The 27,494-nt window shown below is 35.7% G+C and overlaps 1 protein-coding gene across 1 annotated transcript in view; it reads left to right on the top strand.

Moving 5' to 3' along the window:
- The window catches only part of LOC121406279 (spondin-1-like), a 97,579-nt gene extending 72,456 nt beyond the window's left edge, over nt 1–25,123 (top strand). The window contains exons 4-12 of the mRNA XM_041597296.1: nt 9,951–10,024; nt 10,974–11,111; nt 12,497–12,645; nt 18,284–18,544; nt 19,049–19,238; nt 20,540–20,941; nt 21,808–21,843; nt 24,181–24,351; nt 24,915–25,123. Coding sequence (XP_041453230.1) covers nt 9,951–10,024; nt 10,974–11,111; nt 12,497–12,645; nt 18,284–18,544; nt 19,049–19,238; nt 20,540–20,941; nt 21,808–21,843; nt 24,181–24,351; nt 24,915–25,090 — 1,597 coding nt within the window. The 3' untranslated portion in view covers nt 25,091–25,123. The remainder of the gene's footprint in view (nt 1–9,950; nt 10,025–10,973; nt 11,112–12,496; nt 12,646–18,283; nt 18,545–19,048; nt 19,239–20,539; nt 20,942–21,807; nt 21,844–24,180; nt 24,352–24,914) is intronic.
- The last annotated feature ends 2,371 nt before the right edge of the window (nt 25,124–27,494 follow it).

The following is a 27,494-nucleotide window of genomic DNA, read 5'->3' as shown; positions in this document are numbered from 1 at the left end:
TCCCTCTCTTCCCTATCTGGTTTGTTTCTTTTATATCTCCGTCTCCCTATCTTTCTCATTCGCTCTCCCTCTCTTGCTTCTTTCTTTCTTTCTTCCTATCAGTATCCCTAGTTCTCTACCTCCCAGTCTCTCATTTGTTCTTTCTCTCTCCCCTCTTGCCTTGCTTCTTCTTTCCATCTCTATCCACACATCTTTATCATTCCTTTCTCCCCTCTTGCTTCTTTCTTCCTTAATATCTCTACTACTTTTTTTCTCAATCCCTGTCACTCTCTTCTTTCTCTATATCTTCATTTCTATCTCCCAATATTTCTCATCTCCCTCTCGCTCTCTCCCTGTCACACATGGTTCCCAGCCCATCAGGGAAATCAGGGAAAATTGTTTTACTTTTTTCCAGTCAGGGAAAAATCAGGGAATTTGATTTTAAAATCCCTAAAATCAGGGGGAAAATGCCTCAAATGAGAGAAAAAAATCAGGGAATTTTGATCAGACCAAAAGTCAAAAGCATGGTAGTCAGTGAGACTCTGTTTATATTTTTGTTGCATATCAAAACAACATCCATTGAATGACTGGTTACTAATTAGTTTTTTTATACTGAAAATACATGTATTTCAGTGCAACAACTTATTAGAAAACATGCGAAACTAGGAATGGGTTTAAATCATTATCAGGGAATTTTGTTTTCTTGAAAAGCTGGGAACCCTGTTCTTTCCATCTCTATCTCTGTCTCGTCATCTTTCTTGTTCGCTGTCCTCTTTCGTCACTTCGTTCTTGCTCTCTATCCCTCTGTCGTCCTCTCCCTTTTTCCCTCATATTCTTAATTTTGTTTTTTCTCTTCATATTTTTCACTTTGAGCATTATTTTCATCTCTTCATGCATTTATCTATATGCAGAACACAAAGTCGATAAGCAGGCGCTGCATTACCAGAGCAAATAAGTTTTCAGGAAATCTCTCCTCATGCTTGCGCAGTCCTCAAGCTCTGCAGACTTCCTCTAGCGCAACTTAGGTTTTAATTTAGGCGCAGGCCCCTGCCGGGTAATGTTTTTAATTGGGTTGCTTAATAATAGATTATATATCTTGATTGGTGATTATTCTCTCATCAGGAAAGAGGCTGGGTTTGTTATGGGCATATTGTAAAGGCAAACAAAGGTCCTACATTGCTTTTAGAAGGTTAATTGCTTTTTAATCTGTTTAGTCTTTATATTGATAAAGAGGATGCTGCCTGAGTCAGCATTCTTTGAAAAGTACATAATTTATTTATTCAAGCTTTAAATTATTTCACTTTTCATTGACAAAATGGTATCCCTTTGGGGTAGGGGCAGTATAGCGGGGGGGTGGGGCAAGTAACTCCCACCCCAGCCCCCATACCATACATTTTTTTCAGTAGAGATGGAGAGAAATAATAATCATTTTCGGTCCCTCTTTCATGGAAATCAATTGTGATTCCTTCAGGAAAATCATTCTATCAAAGGTGCATTAGCATATGCAGGGGGGATGGTTACAGGGGTTCAACCCCCCCCCCCCTCAATTTTTGTTTCACCCACCCAATTTCATTGAGGACCTTTTGGGGGTGGTAAGAAGCGACCTAAAATTTGTGGTGAGAACCTTATTTTTTCCTTCTTTTTTGGTTGTCAGCATTTCATTCAGATTGAAGTCCCCCCCCCCCCCTTCAATATTCCTTCGTACACTACTGCAAATGTGTGACCATGGTCATTCTGGATTCAGCATAAAAGGGGTGCAGCATGTTCACAAAATGTGAAATGTGCAGTGGTTTTGGAAAAAGGGTTGAAATCATGAGGTTGTAAGTTATTTATTTTTTTTACTTGTAACCTTAAACTGGAAATAGAATAAATGTCAATTTTTTTATAGGTGAATCTTTCTTGTGATTCCCAGCCTAAAATATTCAATTGAACATAGTCTGGGCATCATTATCAACCAGACATGAAATTATGTAGTCTTCTATTGATTTTGATTAGATTACCGCGTTGACAGAGGGAAATGTCTGGTTTCACAGACAATCTTTCAATATTTCACAATATGGCTGATTTTTTTTTCAGTGCAAAAAAATGCAAAAAGTACATTATTTGAAATTTTATAAAAGGGTTTTTTTCTGTGTGACCTATTTGTATGTTGTGACAATGTTTTACTTACATGTATGTACCCTATGTATGTTTATCATGTTTTTATTGAGAGTGTAAATAAAATAAATTGAATTGAAATTGAATTGATGAAATCACCTTTTGTTGAGTTCCATTTTATACAATGTACAAAGATCTCTGCATTGTTTTCACATACATGGTAAACTTTGATATTATTTTTAATTTAAAAATCTTGGTCATATTTTTTAGGTTTTTATTTTTTACTATTCTATTTTAGTTATTATGTTTATTATGTTTGTTTAGCATTCTATCAAATTGGCATCAAATATAATTCCTTCTATGATGGGGTCAAATGAGACCCATATAGGCTTAGCAATAGCTTTTTCAGAAGTTAAAATGGTCAATTGATCATTTGGTGAAGTTGACATAATTTGTATTTGCCTTTTTGTATTCTTGCGAATGGGCAATGAAATCTAATTAAATAGTGAGAATCATATCACAGCCCAGTTCACACCAGTTAGAACCAATTGAGCATTTAATTTGTACTGCCCTAATAGGGAGACTGTTTTCAGATATTATGAAGTCACCAACATTGCCATCAGGGAAACATTACACTGGGACTAAAAAAATTCTCAAAAGAACCCTGGAATCTCAAAAGATGGCAGTTTAAAAGCTTAATTCAATGTTTTGCAGAACCTGGTAGTAAGTTGTGAAATAAAGCCCCTGGAAATGAATAAATAATTTTTGCCTGATTGCCGTAATTATGAAATACCACTTTTTCTGAGCTCTCTTATTTTTTCTTCTCTTTGTTTGGGTGCAAGGAATAAATGCCTAATAGAAATATCATCATTGACCTGGTTTTCTTTTATTTGTAGAGTATGATTTATTTTTAGATTATATTAGATGATGTATTTTGGTTACACTTCGTAATTCCGAAGGTTCGTAATTCCGAAACACTCAAATTGCCTATACCTCGATCTTCGTTAATCTGAAAACGTAAAAGGGTTCGTTAATCCGAACATTTGTGTCGTTATTCTGAAGGTTCGTTATTCCGAAGGTTCGATAATCCGAAAACGAAATAAGGTTCGATGTTCTGAAGGTTCGTTAATCCGAAAACAAAATAAGGGTCGTTGTTCCGAAGGTTTGTTAATCCGAAAACGAAATAAGGTTCGTTAGTCCGAAAACGAAATAAGGTTAGTTAATCATTTAGTTTACGGACTAACCAACCTTCGGAATTACGAACCTCATTTCTTTTTCGGATTAACGAAACTTCGGAATTACGAACCTCACTTCATTTTTGGACTAACGAACCTTCTGATTAACAAACCTTTGAATATCCGAACCTTCGGAATAACAAAGCTTCGGAATTACGAATGTATGCATGTTTTTTTTGGGGGGTGGGCAGCAGTCTCATCGTGTAGCTGTGCATGATTCCATATAGCAATCACAGTGTTGTCAACAAAGTAAATCTGTAGCTTTATCAATTTGGGCAGAGGTTTGGTCCTCAGATTGGCAATAAATCTCCAATTCTGAACACCTCATTCGCTGGAGACCCATACACCTACACAAAAACATATTGGTTTCTATGTGCAAGGGTCATTTAGACTAGAGATAAATGCACCAAGTATTTTTCACACTGAATTTTAAGAATTCTTACTGTGCAATTATTATGTAACCTGCCACTGCAAAGAAGTTGCCCAAAATGAATTTTGAGACTTTCATTGAGCTTGACCAAATGAACATATTAAGCTTTCAAATTATATGTAACTTGTCACAATTGATCCACACAAGTACTTGATTGGACAAGAAGAAATGTTGTGAGAGCTTCGAAAAATAAGGAGAAAACAAAATTTTAGCAATAAAATATTTAAATGATCATATTTTTGTATATTAATAATCTGCTAGTCCAAACCTTAAAGTGACCTAAGCATACTTTCTTCTCCAAGCGGACTCCCCCAAATTATGATAATTTAAATTGGTTGTGTGAATGGAGCAGTGTTTCGTGTTATTTTGTGCTGTGTAAACGGACCCATGAGTCACTCCAAGATTTTGATGAGCTTACTTTTGTTTTATGAAATCTAAGATTAGAAAGGTTATGGGTTGGTAGGTGGGTCAGCGAATTAGCCAAGGTGTGTCCATTTGATATGGTTGATGATTGACATCATGGCAAAGTTCAAATTGCTTTGGAAGATTGGCTTTCTAGGGAAAAAAAAATCTTGAAGTTTCGTAGCATGAAACCCTCAAATAATGTTGTGCCCCATACATAGGCCTATAGAGAGAGAGCATATAATGATTTGTATGCCAAAGAGAAGATGGAGAAACAATTGATTTTGTTTGAAAATGTATTTAAAGGTCTTAAATAATTGTATAAAAGGAGATTAAGTGAGAAAAATGTATTTAAATACACAAAATAAAAGGCATGCACTTTGTTTAGGTTTATTTCCAATTCATCTAATTGCCAACTTTTGCTCATTATCAGGTAATGTTATTATTGTTAAATTTATACTATCCAAAAGAGAAATAATGACAAGTTTGCTCTTTCTAGCAAGGAATATACACAGGACTGTAAGAAATTGGGGTAACTCAGTCAGAGAATCCAATTATCCAACTTTTGTGGGTCAAATCCCAAAGTAGGGCAAAATATCCATTCCTTATAGATTTACGTAGATCTTTTCCCCTCAGTGTGGTACCACGGGAGTTTATATTACATTGCCGTCACTCAACTAAATGGTCACTGCACCCCATATTCAATTTTGAAATAAGGAGCTTCATACCACCTCCTATTAGAAAAGAACTAAGGACTAATTTGATTTAGCGTTTAAGGAGCGAAGATGGGAGATGGATGGTCCAGCCTCATCCATGTATCCAATTGGTTTCTTATTAAGGACCAGGGGATTTTAGAATGGAATTACCCTGATGAAAATAGGATCCGTTCTCCAGGGGGCAAGGACCGCAAGAAGATGGTTGGTTTTCTATCTGACCTGTCTGTGAACCAGTGCTTCGTTCTGAACTTCTTTATTTTTCAAGTGTAGCAATTTTTTGGCACTTTAGGTTAGATTTCAGTTTATTGATTTCATTTTGGGATTAGTTTACCATGGTACTGCTTCTGCTTCTACTACTAGTGCCATTACTTTTAGTACTACTGCTAGAAATGCTACTACTACTACTACTTCATGACTACTACTACTGCTGCTGCTGCTGCTAAGAACAACAACTACTACGACCACCACCACTACTACTACTACGAACTACTACTTCTACTTCTACTACTACTGCAAGAACTATTACTTCTACTACTACTACTACTGTTATTACTACTATATGGCTAGAACTACTACTACTACTTCTACAACTACTGCTAAAACTATTACTACTTCTACTACTAATACTACTACTATTACAGCTGCTATTACTACTACTACTACTACTATTACTACTACTGGTAGTAGTAGTAGTAGTAATGCTACTTTGTATACTGTTATTGATATTGCTGCTACTGCTATTTCTACTAATAATACTACTTCATCTACTAGTTTATTCTTCAATTGTAGCATCATTAAAGCCTAGCGCAATTGAAATACTAAGTGTATGAACTTAAAAGAGCATTTACTCTTGTCAAGGTTTCTAGATATATTTCTGACAACAAGGCTTCATGTCTGAATAAACTGGGGGATTACTGCAGTTGACATATGTCACTCTTGAAAATAAACCTCCCCTATCAGAGTTCATCACTGGTGCCAATTTGAGGATCACCCCACGATGACACGTGAGGCTGATTACAATGCATAGCTGGACGTTCTGGATGGCCACTTTGGGAGTTCCGATGAATAATTGATTTGTGACAACTCTGAAATGTAATTGCAACGAATTGGTTATTAGACCGCAAAGTCAACCTCAAAGTAAACCGACCTTTCAAACGCTCCTTTTCCCAGGGAAATGGGCAACAAATTTTGCTGCGAAACGCGTCAAAAGCCCAAGCCACGAATGACAACAGCAAATATTTTAGCATTATAACAATAACTGCTATGTCCATGTATAAGGGTCTGTTTATTCCATTTTCAATTAAGTTCAACTAATGGGAAGTCGTCGAGGCCAAATACATGTTATCATCAAAATTGACCTTTCTGTCCTTACTATTTATTGTTGGCAATCCCAAATAAACAAGTGGAGTTAATGCCTTTTGCAAGAGAAGTCTTCTCATAATCCTGTTTCAATTTAACAGCAGTCGAACGGGAATCATGATAATGGTGTATATAGAGGTTACGTGCCCCTTGCACCGTATCGGGAAAATGTAGGGGGAGAAAAAAAGGAAAAAATAATAAGTTTAATCTGATAAACAGAGACATCTGAGAGTTATGGTCTTTTGGTGATTGTTTATGTTGGTCATGAAATCAATAAAACACTTTAAATATTGTAAAAGAAAAATGAAATTTCAGACCCATTTCAATTTCATTTGACATTTTACAGGATGGTCATGCAGGTATCATGAATAGTGGAGTATCCAAGTGAAATGATATGGTTCATGCACCCCCTATATCGAACATCAGTCCGCCCCCCTCTTATGTCGAACCTCAATTCGATGACCCCCCAAAGTTGAACATAGATTCGGCGCCCCTTAAGTCGAACATAAATTTTACCCCCCCCCCCCTATGTCGACCATAAATTCGGTTCTCCTTTGTCGACCATCGATCCGGCCCCCGAGGTCTAACATTAATTTGGCACCCCCTAGGTAGAACATCAATTAGGCGCCCCTTAGATGGTATCATGAATAGTGGAGTATCCAAGTGACATGATATGGTTCATGCCCCCTGTAAGACTATAGCGATTGTAAGGAAGCAGAATTATGTCTTCGACCTGTCTTTTCAACAGAAGTCGGGTATACATACTCAAGTTCATTATTGATCAAGTCAAAAGATGGTTTTGACGGTTTATGTCTGAAAGGTTTACCAAATTGATGATGTGAAGCATTATTTTGTTGATTTGAAAGAAAGCAAAACCAAATTACATAGGATTTAATACTTATCCATGGTAGACATGTTATTCGTAAGAGATGATGGAAATACTTCATACTTATCCACGGTAGTATTGATTATTTTTTTTAAGTCAATATTTAATTTTGTATATAGTGTAAATACATTTGTGTTACAGTGTTTATATCTATAGAATTTTATAGAATTTTGCTGATTATTTTACTCTATTTGTATCATATTACCCTTGTATAAAGTTTTGATAGGGGGTCTACATTTTACAAGCTCTGCTTTATAGGCCCCTCCACTTTTTTCATTTCATTGCTACGTTTCAATCCTGCATATGTTATGCTTTTTTTTTCATTGTAAACATGATTACGAAATGTACTTTGTGGAATATGAATATATCAATAAATAAATAAATAAATAAAATAACATTGAGAGTAATGTTGAATCTACACTTTAGAACTGAATATAAAGGAAACCGGCTTTCGTGTGTGCTTTAACAAAAGGGTGATAAACACGTACGCTAAAGAATGGAGACTAGAGACATTTTTTTTTACATGTTTGCATATGTGTTCCCAATGGCTGACATCAATTTTATGAGAGTATGAAATCTTTATGAGAAGTTAATGAAGATGAGAAAGGAACTGACACCATGATCTTTAAGCCGCTGTTAGAAACATTGATCTTCAGTGGTAGACTGTATTATGAGATTCAATATCAAGATAGCTTTCTCTGTTGATAAGAGTCTGTATTAAACTCTGCTTAAGCAATTAAAATGTAGTTCTCTGACATTACTTTCCCATAAGTTTGTCGTCTGAAGACATAATCAGGGCTGCTATTAATATCCTGTTCTACTCCAAAGCAATGTCTGAGGGTTGTGAATTCTGGTGAAAGAAAGAAGACATGTAAAAAAAGATGTCTCATTTCTTTTGGGGTTAATGCATCTTTTGGTAAAGTTATCAACACAGCTATAAGTTTGTTCAGAAAGGTGAAAAGCTGAAGATTCTTTGAAATGAATATAAGATTTTAAAAAGAGAGAGTTGAGTGACTTGAGTCTAAGAATTATTGATTGATTCATTCATTTATTTCGACATTTCATAAAAAACGGAAAAAAAACAGTTCATAAATGGCATTAGAGTATAAGTACAATATATACATTACCTACCTGTATACAGGGTTCCCAACTTATCAGGGATATCAGGGGAAATTATGTTAACTTTTTTCCAGTCAGGGAAAAAATCAGGGAATTTGATTTAAAAAACTAACTCAAATCAGGGAAAATGCCTCAAATGAGGGAAAAATCATGGAATTTGATCAGCAAAAAAGTCAAAAGCATGGCAGTCGGTCAGAATCTGTTATATTTTGTTGCATATCAACAACGGAATGAATGCTTATGGTGGTACTAATTAGTTTTACATTATTGTTTTTTTACTGAAATTCATGTAATTCACTGCGACAACTGAGAAAACATGCGAAACTGGGAATGGGTTTAAATAATTATCAGGGAATTTTTAAACTTCATTAGGGAAAGAAAACTTCATTAGGAATCAAGGTATATAAGTATTCCAGTGCAAAAAAAATATATAACATAAAACAATGAAATGCTCTTATATTTTTATTGAGAAATAAATGTTGCCTTTACTTCCTCCATTCAGAGAATGAAATCTGTGTGTACAAAGTGAATAAGAAAATGGAGTGTCAAAAAAGTTGGTTCATATTATGGAATCACCCTGTTGGATCACAGAAAGCTTCATGAAATTTTATTTTTTTATATATCAAAATGTGTTTTATACTCCCAGATATTTTTCCCTTGCTGCATACAGTTGAATTCTTGAGCCCATCGCACGTGCGATCCGATGCAATGCAATTTTTTTTAATAAATCGCTTTTTTGCATTAAATGTTACAGTTTCAAGACGTGAAATCATTCTATTTGAAGTTCGGAATGATAGGAATAATAAAGTAATAATTTTACTTTGCGGCAAGCCCTATGGTTGGAGAAAAGTCCAAATTGGCTTCAAGTCGCAGCCAATGATGAGTCATTGTGATTTAAGATTAATTTTTACTTTCATTCCTACAGGGAGGCTCAAACTAGACCGACGTTCAATTTCAGTATTCCTTGCCATATTCTGAGCTCCGATCGCTAAGATTTTATCGGCTGGAATGTTCATCTCAAATGATATTACAATTTCTTTGAAAAATGGATTGCAACAAATCGCATAGTGTGTGCCCGGCTTTATAGTCACATGGTGAAAAATATACTGACTCATTAAGTATATAAACAGTCATAAGCCTTGCCCTTGTACCATACTTAAGCAATGACGTAGGGATGCCTATAGTTGTTTGTTTTCATGTTCATTTGTGAAAGCCAGCCCATGGGATGTTTTTCACCGTCCACCTACACAAATAACTTGTGGTAATCAGAACATTCTATCTCATTTTCTCGTCGAGGCATGACTCAAAATGCATCAGAAGGTGAAATGGATAATGGGTATCATGTATATATATTCTCATTGTGCTAGTTAAAGAGAAAGTTCACCCTAAAAGGGTTTCTTGTAAAAAAAAAAGAAGCAGAAAAGTGATAAGGAATATTGGCAAAGGTTTGAGGAAAATGCATCAAAGAATCAAAAAGTTATTCGAATTTTAATTATTTGATTTGTGACGACATATGCGAGCAGCTTTTATACATATAGCATGGTAAAATAATCAATGAATTGTCATTTTCTCAGAAAATTGAAAATTGTTTCATGGTACATGTACCTTCAGTGTATCAATACATAAATGATTTCAAACCCGATCCTAAAAAGAAAAGAAAAATTAAGTCATCACAAAGCATTAAAAAATAATAATGATCATGATTTTGTCCCCTTTTTTAATCGCAGAGCTGGTGTGATTCAGAAGAAAACAGTGTGGTTTGCTGAAGATGGTCGACTCACTTTGCAACTCTGCGAGAGAGGTAATCTTTCCTCTTTTATTAACTCTCGTTCTTTTCTCAATAATACTTTTATTATTAACATAAGATTTGGGGGGATAGCATTAAAGAGAAATGCCAGTAGTTGCAGTAAACACTGATTTCATGAGAAAGTCTGTAAAACCAGGCTTAATTGTCAGAATATCATCGAGGATCTAGATCTGGTACAGTTACATAAACTGAACTTTGTGAAATCTTGAAATCTACGCTGAAAAATGTTCGCACTGAAGATCACCAACACAGATAGGCACACGTGGGACAGTCTATTATTATTGCTGGAATAAAGACCCGACGGAAGTGACCGAATCCATGCTTATTTTGCTTATTTCTCAGCAATTACACAAGTTCTTCCAGAATCCTTTGGCACATATTTTTTATTCATGTAAACAGACACTTGGGTGGTCATTATATTAGATTCTGTAAAAAGTCATTTTGAGATCGTAACCAAAACTGGAGTTTATCTTTAAGTATTTAGTTTATATTCAGATGCTTACAGGCCTTAAATCTTGTTCTTTTTAGGGCAATTCTACCTTTTCTCTGTAGGGTTACAGCAAAAATTGAAAAGATTAAAAAGGGCACAAAAATATTCAATACATATGAGAGGAGCATTGGAATAAGTCAATAGGGCATCAAATCCAATGATTGGTGGACCTGATTAATTTCAGACATATGTTATATTTGTAATCGAATGAAAATAACTTGCTGCATAATTATTGAGGGAAGAATAATTTTACTCATAAACCTGCATATACTTTAAAGGGAAAACAAATTATGTATGTTGGAAAAAGGATATCTTGTCAAAATCAAAGTATCATATAAGTACCCGCCCCTACCTTAATCAAAATGGATTAATTTTATGAACAAACTGCTTTGGAGGAAAATTTTAAACACTTGTTTAAACTATTATGGTTGTTGTTTTTTATTTCATTTACAGAGATCCAAGATGGTCCAGCCCCATCCCCCACCCCTGACCCTCATCGCTGCTGTGCCCCGCCCCACCAAGAGGCCAAGTATAGGTTCACCTTTGTCAGCACATGGACGCCACAGACTCATCCAAATCAATACCCTACTGGTAATAAACAGAATTCCACCTTTTTATAGTGTCAATAATAAAAATTATACTTGCTCATGTAATGCTTAAAGGTAAAGTCCACCTCAGAAAAATGTTGATTTGAATCAATAGAGAAAAATCAGACAAGCACAATGCTGAAAATTTCATCAAAATCGGATGTAAAATAAGAAAGTTATGACATTTCAAAGTTTCGCTTATTTTCAACAAAATAGTTATATGAACGAGCCAGTTACATCCAAATGAGAGAGTCGATGATGTCACTCACTATTTCTTTTGTTTTTTATTGTTTGAATTATACAATATTTCAATTTTTACGAATTTGATGATTAGGACCTCCTTGCCTGACGCACAAAATGTTAAAATAATGGAATTCCATGTGTTCATGGAGGAATGAAACTTCATTTCACATGACAATGACGAGAAAATCAAAATATTTCATATTTAAAACAATAAAAAACAAAAGAAATAGTGAGTGACAACATCAACTCTCTCATTTGGATGTAACTGGCTCGTTCATATAACTGTTTTGTTAAAAATAAGCGAAACTTTAAAATGTCATAACTTTCTTATTTTACATCCGATTTTGATGAAATTTTGAGTGTTATGCTTGTTGAATTTTTCTCTTTTTATTCAAATCAAATTATTGTTGGGGTGGACTTGTCCTTTAACACCTACTTTATCAGAAATCTCTATTAGTGCTCTTCAATAATTCAGTATGATTACCCTGGCTTTAGCAGAGCAGCTGTTACGCGCGCTGCGTTTCAAGGAATAAATTCCTACCAGGTACCCATTCACCTCACCTGGGTTGAGTGCAGCAGAGTTTGTAAAGATTTCTTGCTGAAGAAAAACACACCGTGGCTTGGAATCGAACCCACATCCCACAGATTTAAAGAGGAGAGTCATATTAAACCACTGGACCATGACGCCCCCATAATCACATCGGAACAGAGTCTCTTCCAGACACCCTCATTTTCATACATACATGTATTTTCCCATTTACACAAGTCAGTAATTTTTGGTAAATGCACTTTCTCTGTTGTTGTGAAGTTTTGCTCTAATTATATTGAAATACCCGGTATGGCATTTGATAAGTGAAAAAATGCTGTTGACATGTTAATGAAATGTATCTGATGAAAAGATCTCAAATCATGTACCAAAAAGTTAATCAAAACCCATTTCTTTACATACTGGTATATAACATAAATTGTGTAATGTGCAATTTGTAGAAAGGACAATATGTCTGTGCATGGGTCAAGTGAGGGTTAAAGTTTACTAGTTTGAAATACACAGTATCTAACAAACTATACAAAAGCTTGATTCTTTTTTGGACTACTGAACCGTCGGAATAACATACTTTTAGACTAACGAACCTTTTCTTTTCTCAGGTAACGGCAATCACTGGTCCGACTTGATTGGTGCCTCTCACAGTTCAGACTACACTATATGGGATTATGGTCAGTATGCTTCCAGAGGTATTAAGATGGTCGCTGAGTGGGGCAGTCCTTACGCGCTTGAGAGAGAGATCAAACAGCAGGTAAACAATCGGTTTGACAAAAAAAATTAAAATTTGCAGACAGACCGTCATTTTCATACATTTTTTTCTTCCTTTTTGTTCCTTTGAATCGATAAATGTTATTAAGAATTGGCTAATATTGCACCATGATATTTTCCATATTATAACCAGATTACAGTTGTACTTGAAGAATCTTCATCTTCGTATCAAAATATGTCTAGCTATATCGTATCATACATTTAAAAGAATGAAGATACAGACTGACCCTTTTATTTTTGTCCATTAAATACGGTGAACAAACTTTTTTAAGGCCTCGTGCTAACTTCGTCAGTAGGTCCTATGGTCATTGCCATGGTAACAGGGCTCAGCAGCCATCAAGGTTTCTATGGTGCTAATACTGGAATGACAAAGTAACCATAAATTCGTTATGAAATGTGCACCTGGAATCATAGTGGAATATGGAATAATACGGTTCAAAAAATGTAATTTTCTGCCTGGGGGCCATTTCTTAAAGCTCTTTTATAGGTCAAGAGTGACTGTAAGATCGACTGGTGATCTTTTCTTGTGGTAAATGGTATACACCTGAATATTCATTGGCAATGGTTTTGCACGTAAGAAAGGTTCACCAGACATTCTTAAAGATGCTCTTAATTTACGAACAGCTTTCCGGAACACCAACCCCCCCCCCCCTTCCCCTCGGAGCCTTAAAGCAAGTAAGATAACCAACCAACTCTATGAACGATTATTCTTACCCTGTTGGAGATGACTTGATATGGCACGCTATTTGTCTTCATTGTCTTCAGATAAACCAGAGGAAACTATCAAGTAATGAAGGAACATTTGTTACAGCGGGAATAATACAAACTGACATTGTACCCTCTCTTTAATGAATAATTCAAGGCTCAGCCAAACCTTATCAGAATTTGAGAGATATTTTGTAAACTCTGAAATTTCCGAATTCCCAGATCACTTTGATATTATTTACTATTTTCTGATTATTTTGCTACACACTCCTCTTCAAATTGCTGTTTTTTTATATATTTTTTAGCAAGAGTTATCTTTATTTCTTAGTTCAAAAAATATTTGGTGATGCAGTTTGCTTTGTTTTTCATGTTATGTAAATTTTATCATAGAATGTATAATGTACATGAAAGTAAATTCAGGTTATTTTCTGAATACTAGAATTTACTACATGACACCTAGATAGATCCTTGTCATTTAATTAGTTGTTTGATATCGATCATTCAGCCCATATTACGATGACGTCATCTTTCGTGCAATTTTGGATCCATACGATTCTGCCCATTGCACGCTTGCCGAGACCATCAGCGCTACAAGTGAAACACTTGTGTTTGCAGCACGCTATTAGCGATAATCAACAGGCAGTGCTCGCACTGCATGCGCTTTTGCATCCAAATTCATGAATGTCCATTTACAAGGAGTACAAGGATCTATCTATTTTTTAGCTGTCATAAACAATGATTTTTTCCCATTTCTGCAAGGGACAGAAAACTTCAGTTGATAAAAGATGAAATGAGTAATCCATTTAACGAGGCATAGCCGAGTTGAATGGATCATTCGATCTTTCACCTCATGAAGTATTCTGTGCATGGCACTCATAAACATTCATCATTTGTATACCAGACAAGTAGAATCCTTGCACGTGATTGGCTGAGAGCCCATTTGTCAGTAAGAAATCACTGATGAAAGTGCTTTATGAAAACCCCACCCTTCAGTACATCTTCAATGCGATCTAGAGTAGATATGATATCACTCTATCTCAGCATGACCCGGTTTCATAAAACTTAATATTGGTTGTAAATGCTGGAAGTCAATGACAAACCTGGCCTTGGCCAATCAAATTGCAGGATTTCAGTAGCTCTATAACAGTGACATAACTTTCCAATTGTCATTAATGGGAAATGGGCCCTAATCCTCTTGAGAGCGAATTCATGTGCAGTAGATTTTCTCGGTGCCTCTGAAATAGAGCAAGCCTAGCTATCCCCCCCCCTCCCCCATTGAAAAATAATGATACAATTTCTATTACGAATTTGAGCAACAATGCTGCTGTAATTGTGATAAATAGAAAAGATTTTATTTGTATTCAGCAGAAAGCAGTTTCAATAATGCATCTTATTTGTGTAATTGTAGATATATATGGACAGAAAAAATGAATGAAGTATTACTAATTGTGTTGACGGAACGAGAGCGGAATTGGCTTGCAGTTTCATTCAGCGGACAATAGGTTTTAGTTCCTATTAATATTATGATAAACAGAGAAAAGGGAATGAATTATAGTTTCACTGATTCGTTGAAAGTTAGGAAGTGAGTTAAAAAAATATGCCATATTCAGCAGATAAATGATTACAACCGAAAATTTTGAATAATGTTAGAAAGGGTGGAATACATACACTGTAGGAATGAATTATTTTTTTAGCAATGATATATTTCGAAAGTGAATGAGTTCAAAACTTTATTCAATGGTCAGGTGGATATAATCATTGCATTGCCTAATAAGGGCAAGGTGAAATAGACTTACATAAGCAGCTTCAGTGAGTATGCCAAATGAATTCAAGTATGTTTTATTGTCTCACCTGCGAAGCAAAGTGAGACTATAGGCGCCGCTTTTCCGACGGCGGCGGCGGCGGCGTCAACATCAAATCTTAACCTGAGGTTAAGTTTTTTGAAATGATGTCATAACTTAGAAAGTATATGGACCTAGTTCATAAAACTTGGCCATAAGGTTAATCAAGTATTACTGAACATCCTATTAGAGTTTCATGTCACATGACCAAGGTCAAAGGTCATTTAGGGTCAATGAACTTAGACCATGTTGGAGGAATCAACATCGAAATCTTAACCTGAGGTTAAGTTTTTGAAATGTCATCATAACTTAGAAAATATATGGACCTAGTTCATGAAACTTGGACATAAGGTTAATCAAGTATCACTGAACATCCTGCATGAGTTTCACGTCACATGACCAAGGTCAAAGGTCATTTAGGGTCAATGAACTTTGGCCGAATTGGGGATATCTGTTGAATTCCCATCATAACTTTGAAAGTTTATGGATCTGATTAATGAAACTTGGACATAATAGTAATCAAGCATCACTGAACATTTTGTGCAAGTTTCAGGTCTCATGATTAAGGTCAAAGGTCATTTAGGGTCAATGAACTTTGGCCGAATCGGGAGTATCTGTTGAATTACCATCATAACTTTGAAAGTTTATTGGTCTAGTTCATTGAACTTGGACATTAGAGTAATCAAGTATCACTGAACATCCTGTGCTCATTTCAGGTCACATGACCAAGGTCAAAGGTCAATGAACTTTGGCCGAATTGGGTGTATCTGTTGAATTACCATCATAACTTTGAATGTTTATGGATCTGATTCATGAAACTTGTACATAAGAGTAATCAAGTATCACTGAACATCCTGTGCGAGTTTCAGGTCACATGATCAAGGTCAAAGGTCATGTAAGGTCAATGAACTTTGGCCATGTTGGGGTTTTTCGTTGAATAACCACCATCATATCTCTGTAAGTTTATTGGTCTAGTTCATAAAAAGTGGTCTAGTTCATTAAACTTGGACATAAGAGTAACCATGTATCACTGAACATCTTGTGCGAGTTAGAGTAGTATTCATAGTCAGCACTGCTGCTATATTGAACCGCGTGATGCAGGTGAGACGGCCAGAGGCATTCCACTTGTTCAAAAGATATAAGACTTACCACTGCTATGAGTAATATGGGCATGGGGAGACGCAAGAATGAATTATGTCTTCAGTGATTATATTCACACACAATGACTTACATTGTACATGCATGCCAACAGAATATGAGTTCAAAATATGTTTTATTCAGCCGACAATCTGTTACATGTAATCACCATTGAGAGTAATATAATGTGAGCGAGAGAATTAGAAATGAATTATGGATCATGTCAGATTCAAAGCAGGGGAGGGGGTGTTAAATAGAACTCAGCTATCAATTTACAGATATGGATATGTGGAGCGTTGTGGCCCAGTGGATTAGTCTCCGGACTTTGAAACAGAGGGTCGTGGGTTCAAATCCCAGCCATGGCGTAGTTTCCTTCAGCAAGAAATTTATCCACATTGTGCTGCACTCAACCCAGGTGAGGTAAATGGGTACCTGGCAGGAATTTATTCCTTGAAATGCCATCGCGCTGTAAAAAGGCTGCAAGGCTAAAGCCAGGGTAATAATATCCAAGTCCTTTGGAAGCGCATAGAGACGTTATTTATAATGTGTTATGTGCTATACAAGAACTGTCTATTATTATTATTATTAAATTCCGGTTCTGGTAACAATCTAAAAATGATTTTTTACAGAATCTAATATAATGACCACACAAGTGTCTATTTGTATGAATAAAAAATATGTGCCAAAGGATTCTGGAAGAAATTGTGTAATTGCTGAGAAATAAGCAAAATAAGCGCAGATTCGGTCACTTCCCATCGGGTCTCATTCCAGCAATAATAATACACTGTCCCACGTGTGCCTATCTGTGTTGGTGATCTTCAGTGTGATGGTATTTCAGCGTAGACTTTTTGATATAACAAAGTTCAGCTTATGTAACTGTACTAGATTTAGATCCATGATGATATAGTCATACCTAACCTTGGGTTTACAGACTTTCTCATGAAATTGGTGTTTTACTGCTACTACTATCATAAAGGGATTGTTTAGAAAAATATTTCCCTTTTCAAAGCTCATATTGATACCTTTCACGTCATATTTTTCCATATTTTATTTCATTGTTCGAAATAAACACGAGAAATGAAATACTCCAAAAATTTGTTTTTCCCAATTGATTTTGGGCCCAGCAGCCACTGTGCAGCCCCCTTTCCTCTCTTTCTATCTTTTCTGTCTTCGTTCATATTCTTCTTTTATTTTCCTATATCACACTTATTTGGAACCATTGACATCTTTTCCTTTTTTTCCTCTCTTTTATTTTCTCTTCTCTTAATCTTCCCCTTTATTCTCTCTATGATTTTCATCTCAATATTTTATCTCTTTCTCTCTCTATCTTCCTGTCTGTCTATACATCTCTGAGCTGTCTGTCTATCTATCTGTCTATCTACATGTATCTACTTATCTATCTATTTATCTGTCTGTCTGTCTGTTTGTCTGCCTGCCTGTCTGTATTTCTATCTATTTCTGTCTATCTATCTGTCTATTTATATATCCAGCATCTGTCTATCTATCTACATGTATCTATCTATCTATCTACATGTATATATCTATCTTTCTATTTATCTTTCATCTTCTTCCAGTAATGTGCATTTAAGCCTCTAAGGATTGTTGTCACTCAACAGTTGGTTGTATATCAGCTCGGGCTTAATTCATAAAACTTGTTATAATAACTAATTTGCATCAACAGTTAAAAGCGATTGAAATCATGCATTCTGATTGGCTAATGGTATATATATATAACAAGTCTTTAATGGATTATTATCCCTTTTCAAACATGCTGCTTGTAGTAAACTTTTGTGAAGAATCAGTTTGAAAATTAATACCTATATCATTGTATCTCTTTTTTCTTTCTATCTCTCTCTCTTTCCCTCTCTTACTTTCTCTCTCCCTCTCTTCTTTTCCCACCCCTCCTTTCTCTTGATCTCTCCACATTATTGAAACCAGGGAGACGACGTCAAGACCGTAATATTCAGCCGCGGTCTCTTCCCCGCCTACGGTCCCAGACTCCGTAACATGACGTCGTACTTCAAGACCGATTCCCAACGCAACCTCGTATCGGCGGTGTCCATGATGGGTCCCAGCCCAGACTGGTGCGTCGGCATCTCAAAGGAAAACCTGTGCACAGAGGACTGTGGATGGGTCGAGAGAAAGGTTTTCTATCTGCAACCCTGGGATGCAGGCACGGATAGTGGCATCATGTACAATGTAAGTAATTATTTATCCTTTTATTTATTTTTTATTTGTTGATTTATTTATGTATTTACTTAAAAGCTTTGGTAAACTGTCAGTAATGTGGATTATATCCCATTCTCATCACCGTCCTAAAACTAGTTTACTGGAAACTAGTTTAACGTGTAATGAGAATGCTCAAAGTGGTCTTGGAAGCGATCTCCCAACCGGTTCGGAAACCCATCTCGCAATGTGGTCTTCAAGATTGCTTTTTGTCTCGTTAAACTGGTTTTAGCAAACATAAGCATTTGAGCACTTACTCTACAGATTTAGAAATTTGATTAGAGATGCTACTGACAAAGATTTAATCTGAAATTTTCATTTCATTCCATGATTGAGAAATGGTTTTATATAAACAAGGCATTAATAGGCACAAATTGATATTATTGTTCTGATTTTTATTATTGATATTACTATTATTCATATTATTGTTGTTATAATTATTAATATTATTATCATTGTTATTATCATTATTATTAGTCCAGGAATTCCCCTATGGATCCACCCGATCCCATCCGTATTATCACAAGCTCCGATCCAAACAACACGAGGGCGCCCTTCTTTCACCCCAACGGACATCCCATCCCTCCTCTTGCGACAGTCATCCTTGAAAGAATATCAGTCCGTAACCGTAGCAACACAGAAACTGACGACACAACTGGTTCACAAGGTTAGCCTACTTTATTGTCATGTAACCGACTTATGTGGTCACCAAAGAACTTGTTATATTGAAAAAAACAGCCCTTTCTGAATTTATTTTGAATTTGCTATCAGCCAATCAGATTGGAGGATTTCAGTAGCTATTAACTGTTATTGTAAATTGTTATTACATGTAGAACAAGTTTTATGAAATGGACCACTGGAGCCCATTTCATAAAAAGTCTCAATCATTGTATCGTTAAGTTTATTCAATTACAATTGTAATGGTAACAGGGCTTGATAGCAAGTCACAATCAAAGTTTCTTTTGAAGTTAGAATAGTGGCAAGGTTACAATAGTTGAAAGTCTTTATAATTAGACCCCAGAACATGTTATTCAATTTGACCCAACATACATATAGGTCAAGCCACTTTACCATTCATTCCTGTTTATTGACATTAAGAATTCAATTCTTGATATAAAAATGGCATTTTGATAACACAAAATGATTTTGTGGTACTAAAAAAGTTCATCCTTTATCACAAGAATGTTAAAATTCTTGATATATATAAAGTTTATTATCCTGTTCTTGATTGCAATACAAGAAAATTTACTGCCGTCCACTGAAAGGAGAAAGCAACTCTGTGTAATGAGTTTGTTAATAAATGAGGAAAGTGTCATTATTTGATATGAAAATATATAGGCCTATACATGTATATATATTACATGCTTTGAAACGTCTATATTTCAGAATTTGGGGATATGAGACTCAAACTCATTCGACATCTTGTAAATCATACAGAAAATAGCTTAAATCAAGAAAGAAATGATTTTTTTGGTGCAAATCAGACTTTCACAGTTGCTTCCTTTTGATAGTGGATGGCGCTGTAATGGAAAAATCTGACTTTAAATTCCTTTGATATTTCCTTTAACAATTAATTTGTGAATTCTCCACCAAGATGTTCACCTCATTTATTTGTCTCATCTTACAAAGAGTTACGATCGATCCAATCCATCGTAACTCTATGGAAATCCATCAGTGTCATAATTTTTTACAGGAAATTTGTGAAATGTCCTTTGTAAACAAACGAGAACACACCAAATCATAGAAATCAATGAATTTATGGATATACATTCGTATCTAGAACAAATTTTGAACAATAATGTATTTTATATGTTGACTTTGCTGGCTTTCCATAGTTGCGATTGATCGGATCAATCGCAACTCTATGTAAGACGGGCCCCAGGAGCCAACCGATTCCCATTGAGAATAGTTTAATAATAATAATATCAATCTGTTTTACTTCAAAGATTGTTTTACACTTTGTTTCAGGTGGTGCACATGGAGGCATGCCACCCAAGAAGCCTATGATGGGTGGCAATCCCACGATGCCTCCAAAGGTCATGGGAGGTCATGACCCAACAATGCCTCCAAAGGTCATGGGAGGTCATGACCCCACAATGCCTCCAAAGGTCATGGGAGGTCATGACCCCACAATGCCTCCAAAGGTCATGGGACTGTCTGTTCCAACAATGCCTCCAAAGGTCATGGGAGGTCATGACCCAACAATGCCTCCAAAGGTCATGGGAGGTCATGACCCAACAATGCCTCCAAAGGTCATGGGAGGTCATGAAACCACAATGCCATCAAAGGTCATGGTTCAAGAACCTACAATGCCTCCAAAGCACATCGGAGTCACCATGCCACGGAAGACCATTGAGATTATCCCTGAAGGTGAGTTAACACTCAGGCACGTTCAGACTCGACCTGACAAAACAAACTACTAAGTTCAGTAACAGTTTATCCTTTGTAGGCGGTATTTTTAGCATAATAATTGGCTTCAACCTTGCTGACAAAGCACAATTAAGCGTCTGACCATCCTATTATTTATTCTTACATGTTCAATAACTAATGGATCACTATGAAAATTAGTCCAGGTTTACCTCCAAGTATAGCAGTGCTCTGGGGGTTTTTTTTGGGGGGGTCATGAGGTCAAAGGTCAAAATTTACTTGAATCTTGTTCTCACAATAACAAAGGAACCATTTCAAACTTGGCTGATGTATGTATGTTGGAGGAACAATGATCTGTCTGATTAGATTAGGGGGGAGGTCGTGAGGTCAAAGTTTAAAGGTCGTAGAGGTCTTACATGCATTAAGCTAGGTATCTTGTTCTTAAGTAACCCAGGGAACTCCCGCCCGCATAGCGGGTGGTAGCCCAGGACCTTACCGTGTAATTGACCATACTCACGGGACTAGTGTGAAGTATGGTAAAAATAATTCTCCGAATAAATAGTTAAAACAGAAATCAAGCACTTACCACGATTATATGGATGAAGGTCTAACGAGTGGCAGTTTCCTGACATCTGGGCACAAACTGGAACCTCAAAAAAATGAACTCCTTCTACCCCCGTCTCGATCAACCATTTTTGTTATGAATCGTAACAAAATGGCCGATCGAGACTGGGGTAGAAGGAGAGAACTATTCGTTTTTTTGAGGTTCCAGTCTGTTCCTTTGGTTAGTTCTTAAGATAACCAAAGGACCATGGGGGCTCAAAGATAGCTAACAAATGTAAATTCACCTATGTTTGTATTTCCTTTAGGTACTAATATAGAGGTTATGCCCCCTAAAAGAAGAGGTGAGTCCAGATTTATTTCTTTGTTAATATGGTTGATATTTATTTTTGTGTTTATTCAATTTCTAAGAATAAATTACATGAAAGACACAAAGGAACTGAACAATGTACATACAACACAAACAACACTTAATTGAAGTACATTATGTTTATAATTCCAATTATCTCTGAACCATCATGAATGACTTGGTAAAAATGATGCAGTTTCTTAGATACCTTGTGTGTTACACTTGGTTGGGTTGGGTTAGGGTGGGGTGGGGTGGGGGTTGGTTGGTTGATCGGTCGGTCGGTTCCATCACAACTCTTTGTCATACATGTACATGGCACAGATGGTTCATGGACGAACTGGTTGTGGACGAACTAGGATTAGGCCTTGTGGCGGAATCACTTGGGCTACACCAATTTTGTCTACTTTCTGTTTGGTCTATAGACCAAATGGAAAGTAGACCAAGTGGGTAAGGACCAAGTGGCAATTAATTCAATTGAATCTACCAAATGGCTAGTAGACAAACTAGGATTAGATCATGTGGGATGAGACCAAATGGAAAGTAGACCAAGTGGGTGTGGACCAAGTGGCAATTAATTCAATTGAATTTACCAAATGGCTAGTAGACAAACTAGGATTAGACCATGTGGGATGAGACCAAATGGAAAGTAGACCAAGTGGGTGTGGACCAAGTGGCAATTAATTCAATTGAATTTACCAAATGGCTAGTAGACAAACTAGGATTAGAACATGTGGGATGAGTTCAAATGGAAAGTAGACAAAGTGGGTGTTGTTGCAAATTACCATTCCAATTTGGGTTGGATTCCCCTTTAACTTTGTAGAGTGGCTTCAAAATGCAAATTGTTTCAATCAGGATGTAATTATCACGCCAAGCAGGGGGCTCAATCAGATTCTTGGTTACCACGCTGAAAATGGCTGGTTACCATGGCAACGAATGGAGGCCGATAAATCCATACTGTATTAATAAGATTTAAGGTGAAATTTCAATTTGTAATCATGGAAGCCCGTGTGGATAACCGAAGGAGGATTTGTGATTTTGATGGAAAGCATATTTTCCACTGCAGATATTAATTTTCATTTCAGGGCAAAATGCCTCAAGGAATCATATGCATACGTGTGTAATGGAGTATTCTTTTATGTATTTTCAATTCATGGTCGTCAATCAAACACGAAAGGAGCACTCATTTCAGGGCCCAAGAGACCTTATTTTCACAAGATTTGCAAAACATGTAACAACCATTCAATTCTGTGCCCTGTCTTACAAAGAGTTACGATTGATCCAATCAATGGTAACTCTGTGGAAATCCATCAGTGTCATATTTTTTTCTACAGGAAATTTGCAAAATGACCTTTTTAAACAAAGGCGAACACACCAAATTATCAAGCAAATGATGAATTTATTAAAACACATATCTAGGAGAGATTTTGAATGTTCAAGATATGAGTAGAATAATGAGTGGTTACTCCAACCCAAGGAGCACAAGCAGATTAGTCATTTCCTCACAAGCTACAACCATAATTTTTTCAAGGTATGAAAATGAATAGAATTATTAGTGATCATTGCCAATTTGAAGAACAAAAACAGACTATTTATTATTACTACTCCTTATTGCTTTTGCTATATCCATGTTCAGTTTTGTTAAGGTATAAGAATGAATATGTTGTTAGAGGACAAGTCCACCCCAACAAAAAGTTGATTTGAATAAAAAGGGAAAAATTCAAAAAGCATAACACTGAAAATTTCATCAAAATCATGTGTAAAATAAGAAAGTTATGACATTTTAAAGTTTCGCTTAGTGTCACAGAACAGTTATATGCATATCCTGGCTGGTATGCAAATGAGGAGACTATGATGTCATCCACTCACTATTTCTTTTGTATTTTATTATATGAAATATTCTAATTTTCTCCTCATTGTCAAGTGATACAACGATTAATTCCTCCCTTAACATGTGGAATTAGCATTGCTTAATACTGTATGGTTCAGTCAAGTTGGTCCTTATTGTCAAATCTATAAAAAATGAAATATTGTATAATTCAAACAATAAAAAACAAAAGAAATAGTGAGTGATGGACATCATCGACTGACTCACCTAGTTGTGCATATCACTGTTTTGTTAAAAGTAAACAAAACTTTAAAATGCAATAACTTTCTTATTTCACATCCGATTTTGATGAAATTTTCAGCACTATGCTAGTTTGATTTTTCTCTATTTATTTAAGTCAGCATTTTCCTGGGGTGGACTTTACCTTTAATAATAGTTTCCGGTTAAAGGATATAAAAAGACACTATGTATAAATCCTATGTATTTTTATATTATTGTGTCTTGTAGGTAAGGTTGTAGACTGTATGATGTCAGCGTGGGGCGAGTGGTCGGAGTGTTCCAAGAGTTGTGGGAAGGGTAAGATGCTACGTCAGAGGATGATCAAGCAAAGACCTCGCAATGGCGGACAGGAATGCGGACCAACGAGGGAAAGACAGTCCTGCAACGTTGCCAGATGTGGTAAGGTCTAAAGTCGGAGGCCCTTACTCTCCACTCAGGATTGATTTGTATTTATTTATTTTTATTTATTTATTCATATTCCACAATGATAAATCATTTCAATTGGACAAAAAATACACCATCTACATGAAATATGCAAATTTCTACTCGTTTCTACACATCCCAATAAAAAATAAAAGTGGAGGGGTGTTTTGAAAAGTAAAGCTTGTAAAATAAAGACCTCCCCCCCCACCCTTGTCATTCTGTAACTAGAAACATTTTCTTAATTACTATGGAGAAAGAACTCTGAACATTAGAATCATATAATACTAACAAAATTTTGACATTTTTTGCATAACTATAAACATACAATGTAGTGCTTGTCCATAGCTAAAGTTTAGGCTTCATATAATACAGTGAGAGAAGTAGGAATCTCTGTAGTATGGCAACGACTTATTTCGCCGATTTCTCAGCAATTAAACAATTTCTTCCAGAATCCCTTTGGACAGATTGATTTATTTTTACAAATAGACTCACTTTGAAATTATTAGTACATTTATCTTTAACCATTCTTCTCTTTGCAGTTTCAAAATCGCGAGACTGCCGTATGAGCGAGTGGGGGCCGTGGTCGGAGTGCTCGGTTACCTGCGGGATGGGCGTCGAGTTTCGCATGAGAGATGTCGTGAGGAGAGCAAGGGGCGACGGCGCCCCCTGTGACCCCCTCAAGGAGATGCGTGCCTGCTCGGCCATTCCCTGCTGATGCCTTCAACCAGTATTTTTTTATAATTAGAAACTTTTTCATGAAAAAAAATTTAAACAGTGAATGATATTTCTTTTCTGTAGCACCATTGTAGGGAGTTACATACAGAGTAAAAACACGAAAATCCCAGTAGGAATTTGCTCTGAATTACTGGTAAATCTGTCTTCAAGGTACTTCGCATTTAAAATATATTACATTTGTAATTCATCTTTGAGCAGGCCAATTATGGGATATTGTTTGCAAGGGGGCTATTTTTCCTCTTATGATCCTGTGGAATTTTCTGCTTTCTTGTAAATCATTTTATTATCGAGGTTGATTTCTGTTAAAATCTTCAAGCCTACTTTTTTTCATCGAGTTCTTTATTCCAATATAAAAAACAGAGATTGGATTGAGTGCAACTACTTGAAATTTTTTTCTTATTGCTAAAATAAGCATGAATATCCACAAATCACCTATGTGTTTACTTGTATCACAAAAACAACACAATTGACTAGTTTTTTTGTACACTTGTGAGGTAAAACATTAAGTTGTTTTGTTGAATTCTTGCCGTTAAGTTTAATATAATGTGTAGTTACTATTCAATTTTGGCAACATTAACCATCAGATATTGACTAAAAAAAACATAGCCTTAGTACTAGGACCACCTGGTTCCAAAACAAAATGTTTTAAACCACTTGTTTGAGTTTTTTTTTTTTTTTTTAGAATTCAACTCCACCATACCCAACAAACCAAGTGTGTATTGTAAAAAATGTATGATACAATTTTTGATCAACTCAGTCTTTGTACAATGTATCTATGTTAATAAACTCTATTTTTAAATCGTGTTTTATGCACTTCTATACTCTGTACATTGTAGTTTATAAAATATGTAAATCTCTCTTTTTATGAAATCACATGTGATTATTTTAACATTGATTGCCATCCCTTCTCAAGAAACAGAACAATGTTCCGGAATTGACTGAACATGTCTGTGTATTAAACTGTTTATATGATAAGAGTGTGATCTTATGATAGTTCAAAATATTTTTAATTCACCTTTCAAGGACAGTGTCCATATACTTGGGGGTATTAAAATAAGATTTCATATTCTTTTATGAAAAATAAATAAAATAAGTAATGATCAAACTTATATCACTTAATAATTTTTGCATAAAAACTGGACAGCTGAATCAAAATTCAGATCAGAATAGCCAAGGATGATAACCCAGTTGAGTTCTCCTGACAATCAAAATATTAACTTTGGGTCAGAAGGTCTGAGGTTCAAATCCCACTATGTTATTTATCTGTATATTCTTTGGTAAGGCATTTATCTACATTTACCACTCTCCACCCAAGTGTATGCACTGGTAGGAAGAAAGGCCTTGTATTATGTAAACTTTGTAGAGGGTAAGCAAGTTTAGCTGGTGAGCGCCAGCGTTTCATTGAAGTAAAAAAAATATTTTTACTTGCTAAACATTAAATATTATTTTGTATTATTTATTTCGTTTGAAATTCCAACCAATATAACAAAAAAATATATATCAGGTTGTTATGTCATTCAAACTCTTAAAAAAGCTCGAATATAACTCTTTTGAAATGTGAAGTTTTGTTGCCCCGTTAGGAAAGGGTCTCTTCCCTGAATTGAATCTTGTCTCCATTAAACAAAGTTATTCATGGGACAAGTGGGGAAAAATAGAAAACAAATGCACCAAATGTTTGCTTTCATTGTAAGTATGATTATAATTGTATGTTTGAATTGGGATATCATAATGTATGTCATCATTTTTGCCATGTACAAATAAATGTAAATGTACTTTCTTGCATTCTTAAACCTGCTGTGAGTGTGTTGTCACTTTCCCCTTTTCCTCTCAAGTATAGATATTTTAAACCAGTCGTCCATGGCAGGGGTGGATCCACGATTTTCCAAAAGGAGAGGGGGCGCATTATTCCGATGAAAATTTGACGAGCAAAAAAGAGGTTTTCACCTAAAATTGAAGATCATTTCGTCCACGGAAAGTTTAATGAGTAAAAAGAGTACCGGTATATTTACATTACAAATTTTGATTCTGGCTCTCAAAGGGGGGCACAGGCTGGCTGTGCTCATCGGATCCGCCACTGGTCCATGGCATACAGTTCTCCATTGCATTTAATATTTAAATTTTCCATCCAATGATAACTACGGCCATGGCAACAGTGTCCAACCGCAGGGACCTGAGAGTGATTTTTAAAGAGCCCATCGTGCTGGTTTGTTTTACTTTTTTTTAAAGGTCTTCACTGATACTCCCAAGTGAATGTGATTTTTATTTCAAAATATAAATAGATATCAAGTAAAAAGGGTTTTTAATTCCAGGTGATGGTGGTTCAAAACAAATTTGACAAGCAATAAAAGAAAGGGTGTTTTCTTTTCTCAAAAACAAACAAAAAG

Source organism: Lytechinus variegatus, chromosome 19 (genome assembly GCF_018143015.1).
Source record: "Lytechinus variegatus isolate NC3 chromosome 19, Lvar_3.0, whole genome shotgun sequence".
Classification (NCBI taxonomy): Eukaryota; Metazoa; Echinodermata; class Echinoidea; order Temnopleuroida; family Toxopneustidae; genus Lytechinus; species Lytechinus variegatus.
Note: the sequence above shows the minus strand (reverse complement) of the source record. Positions and strands in the feature narration are given on the sequence as shown.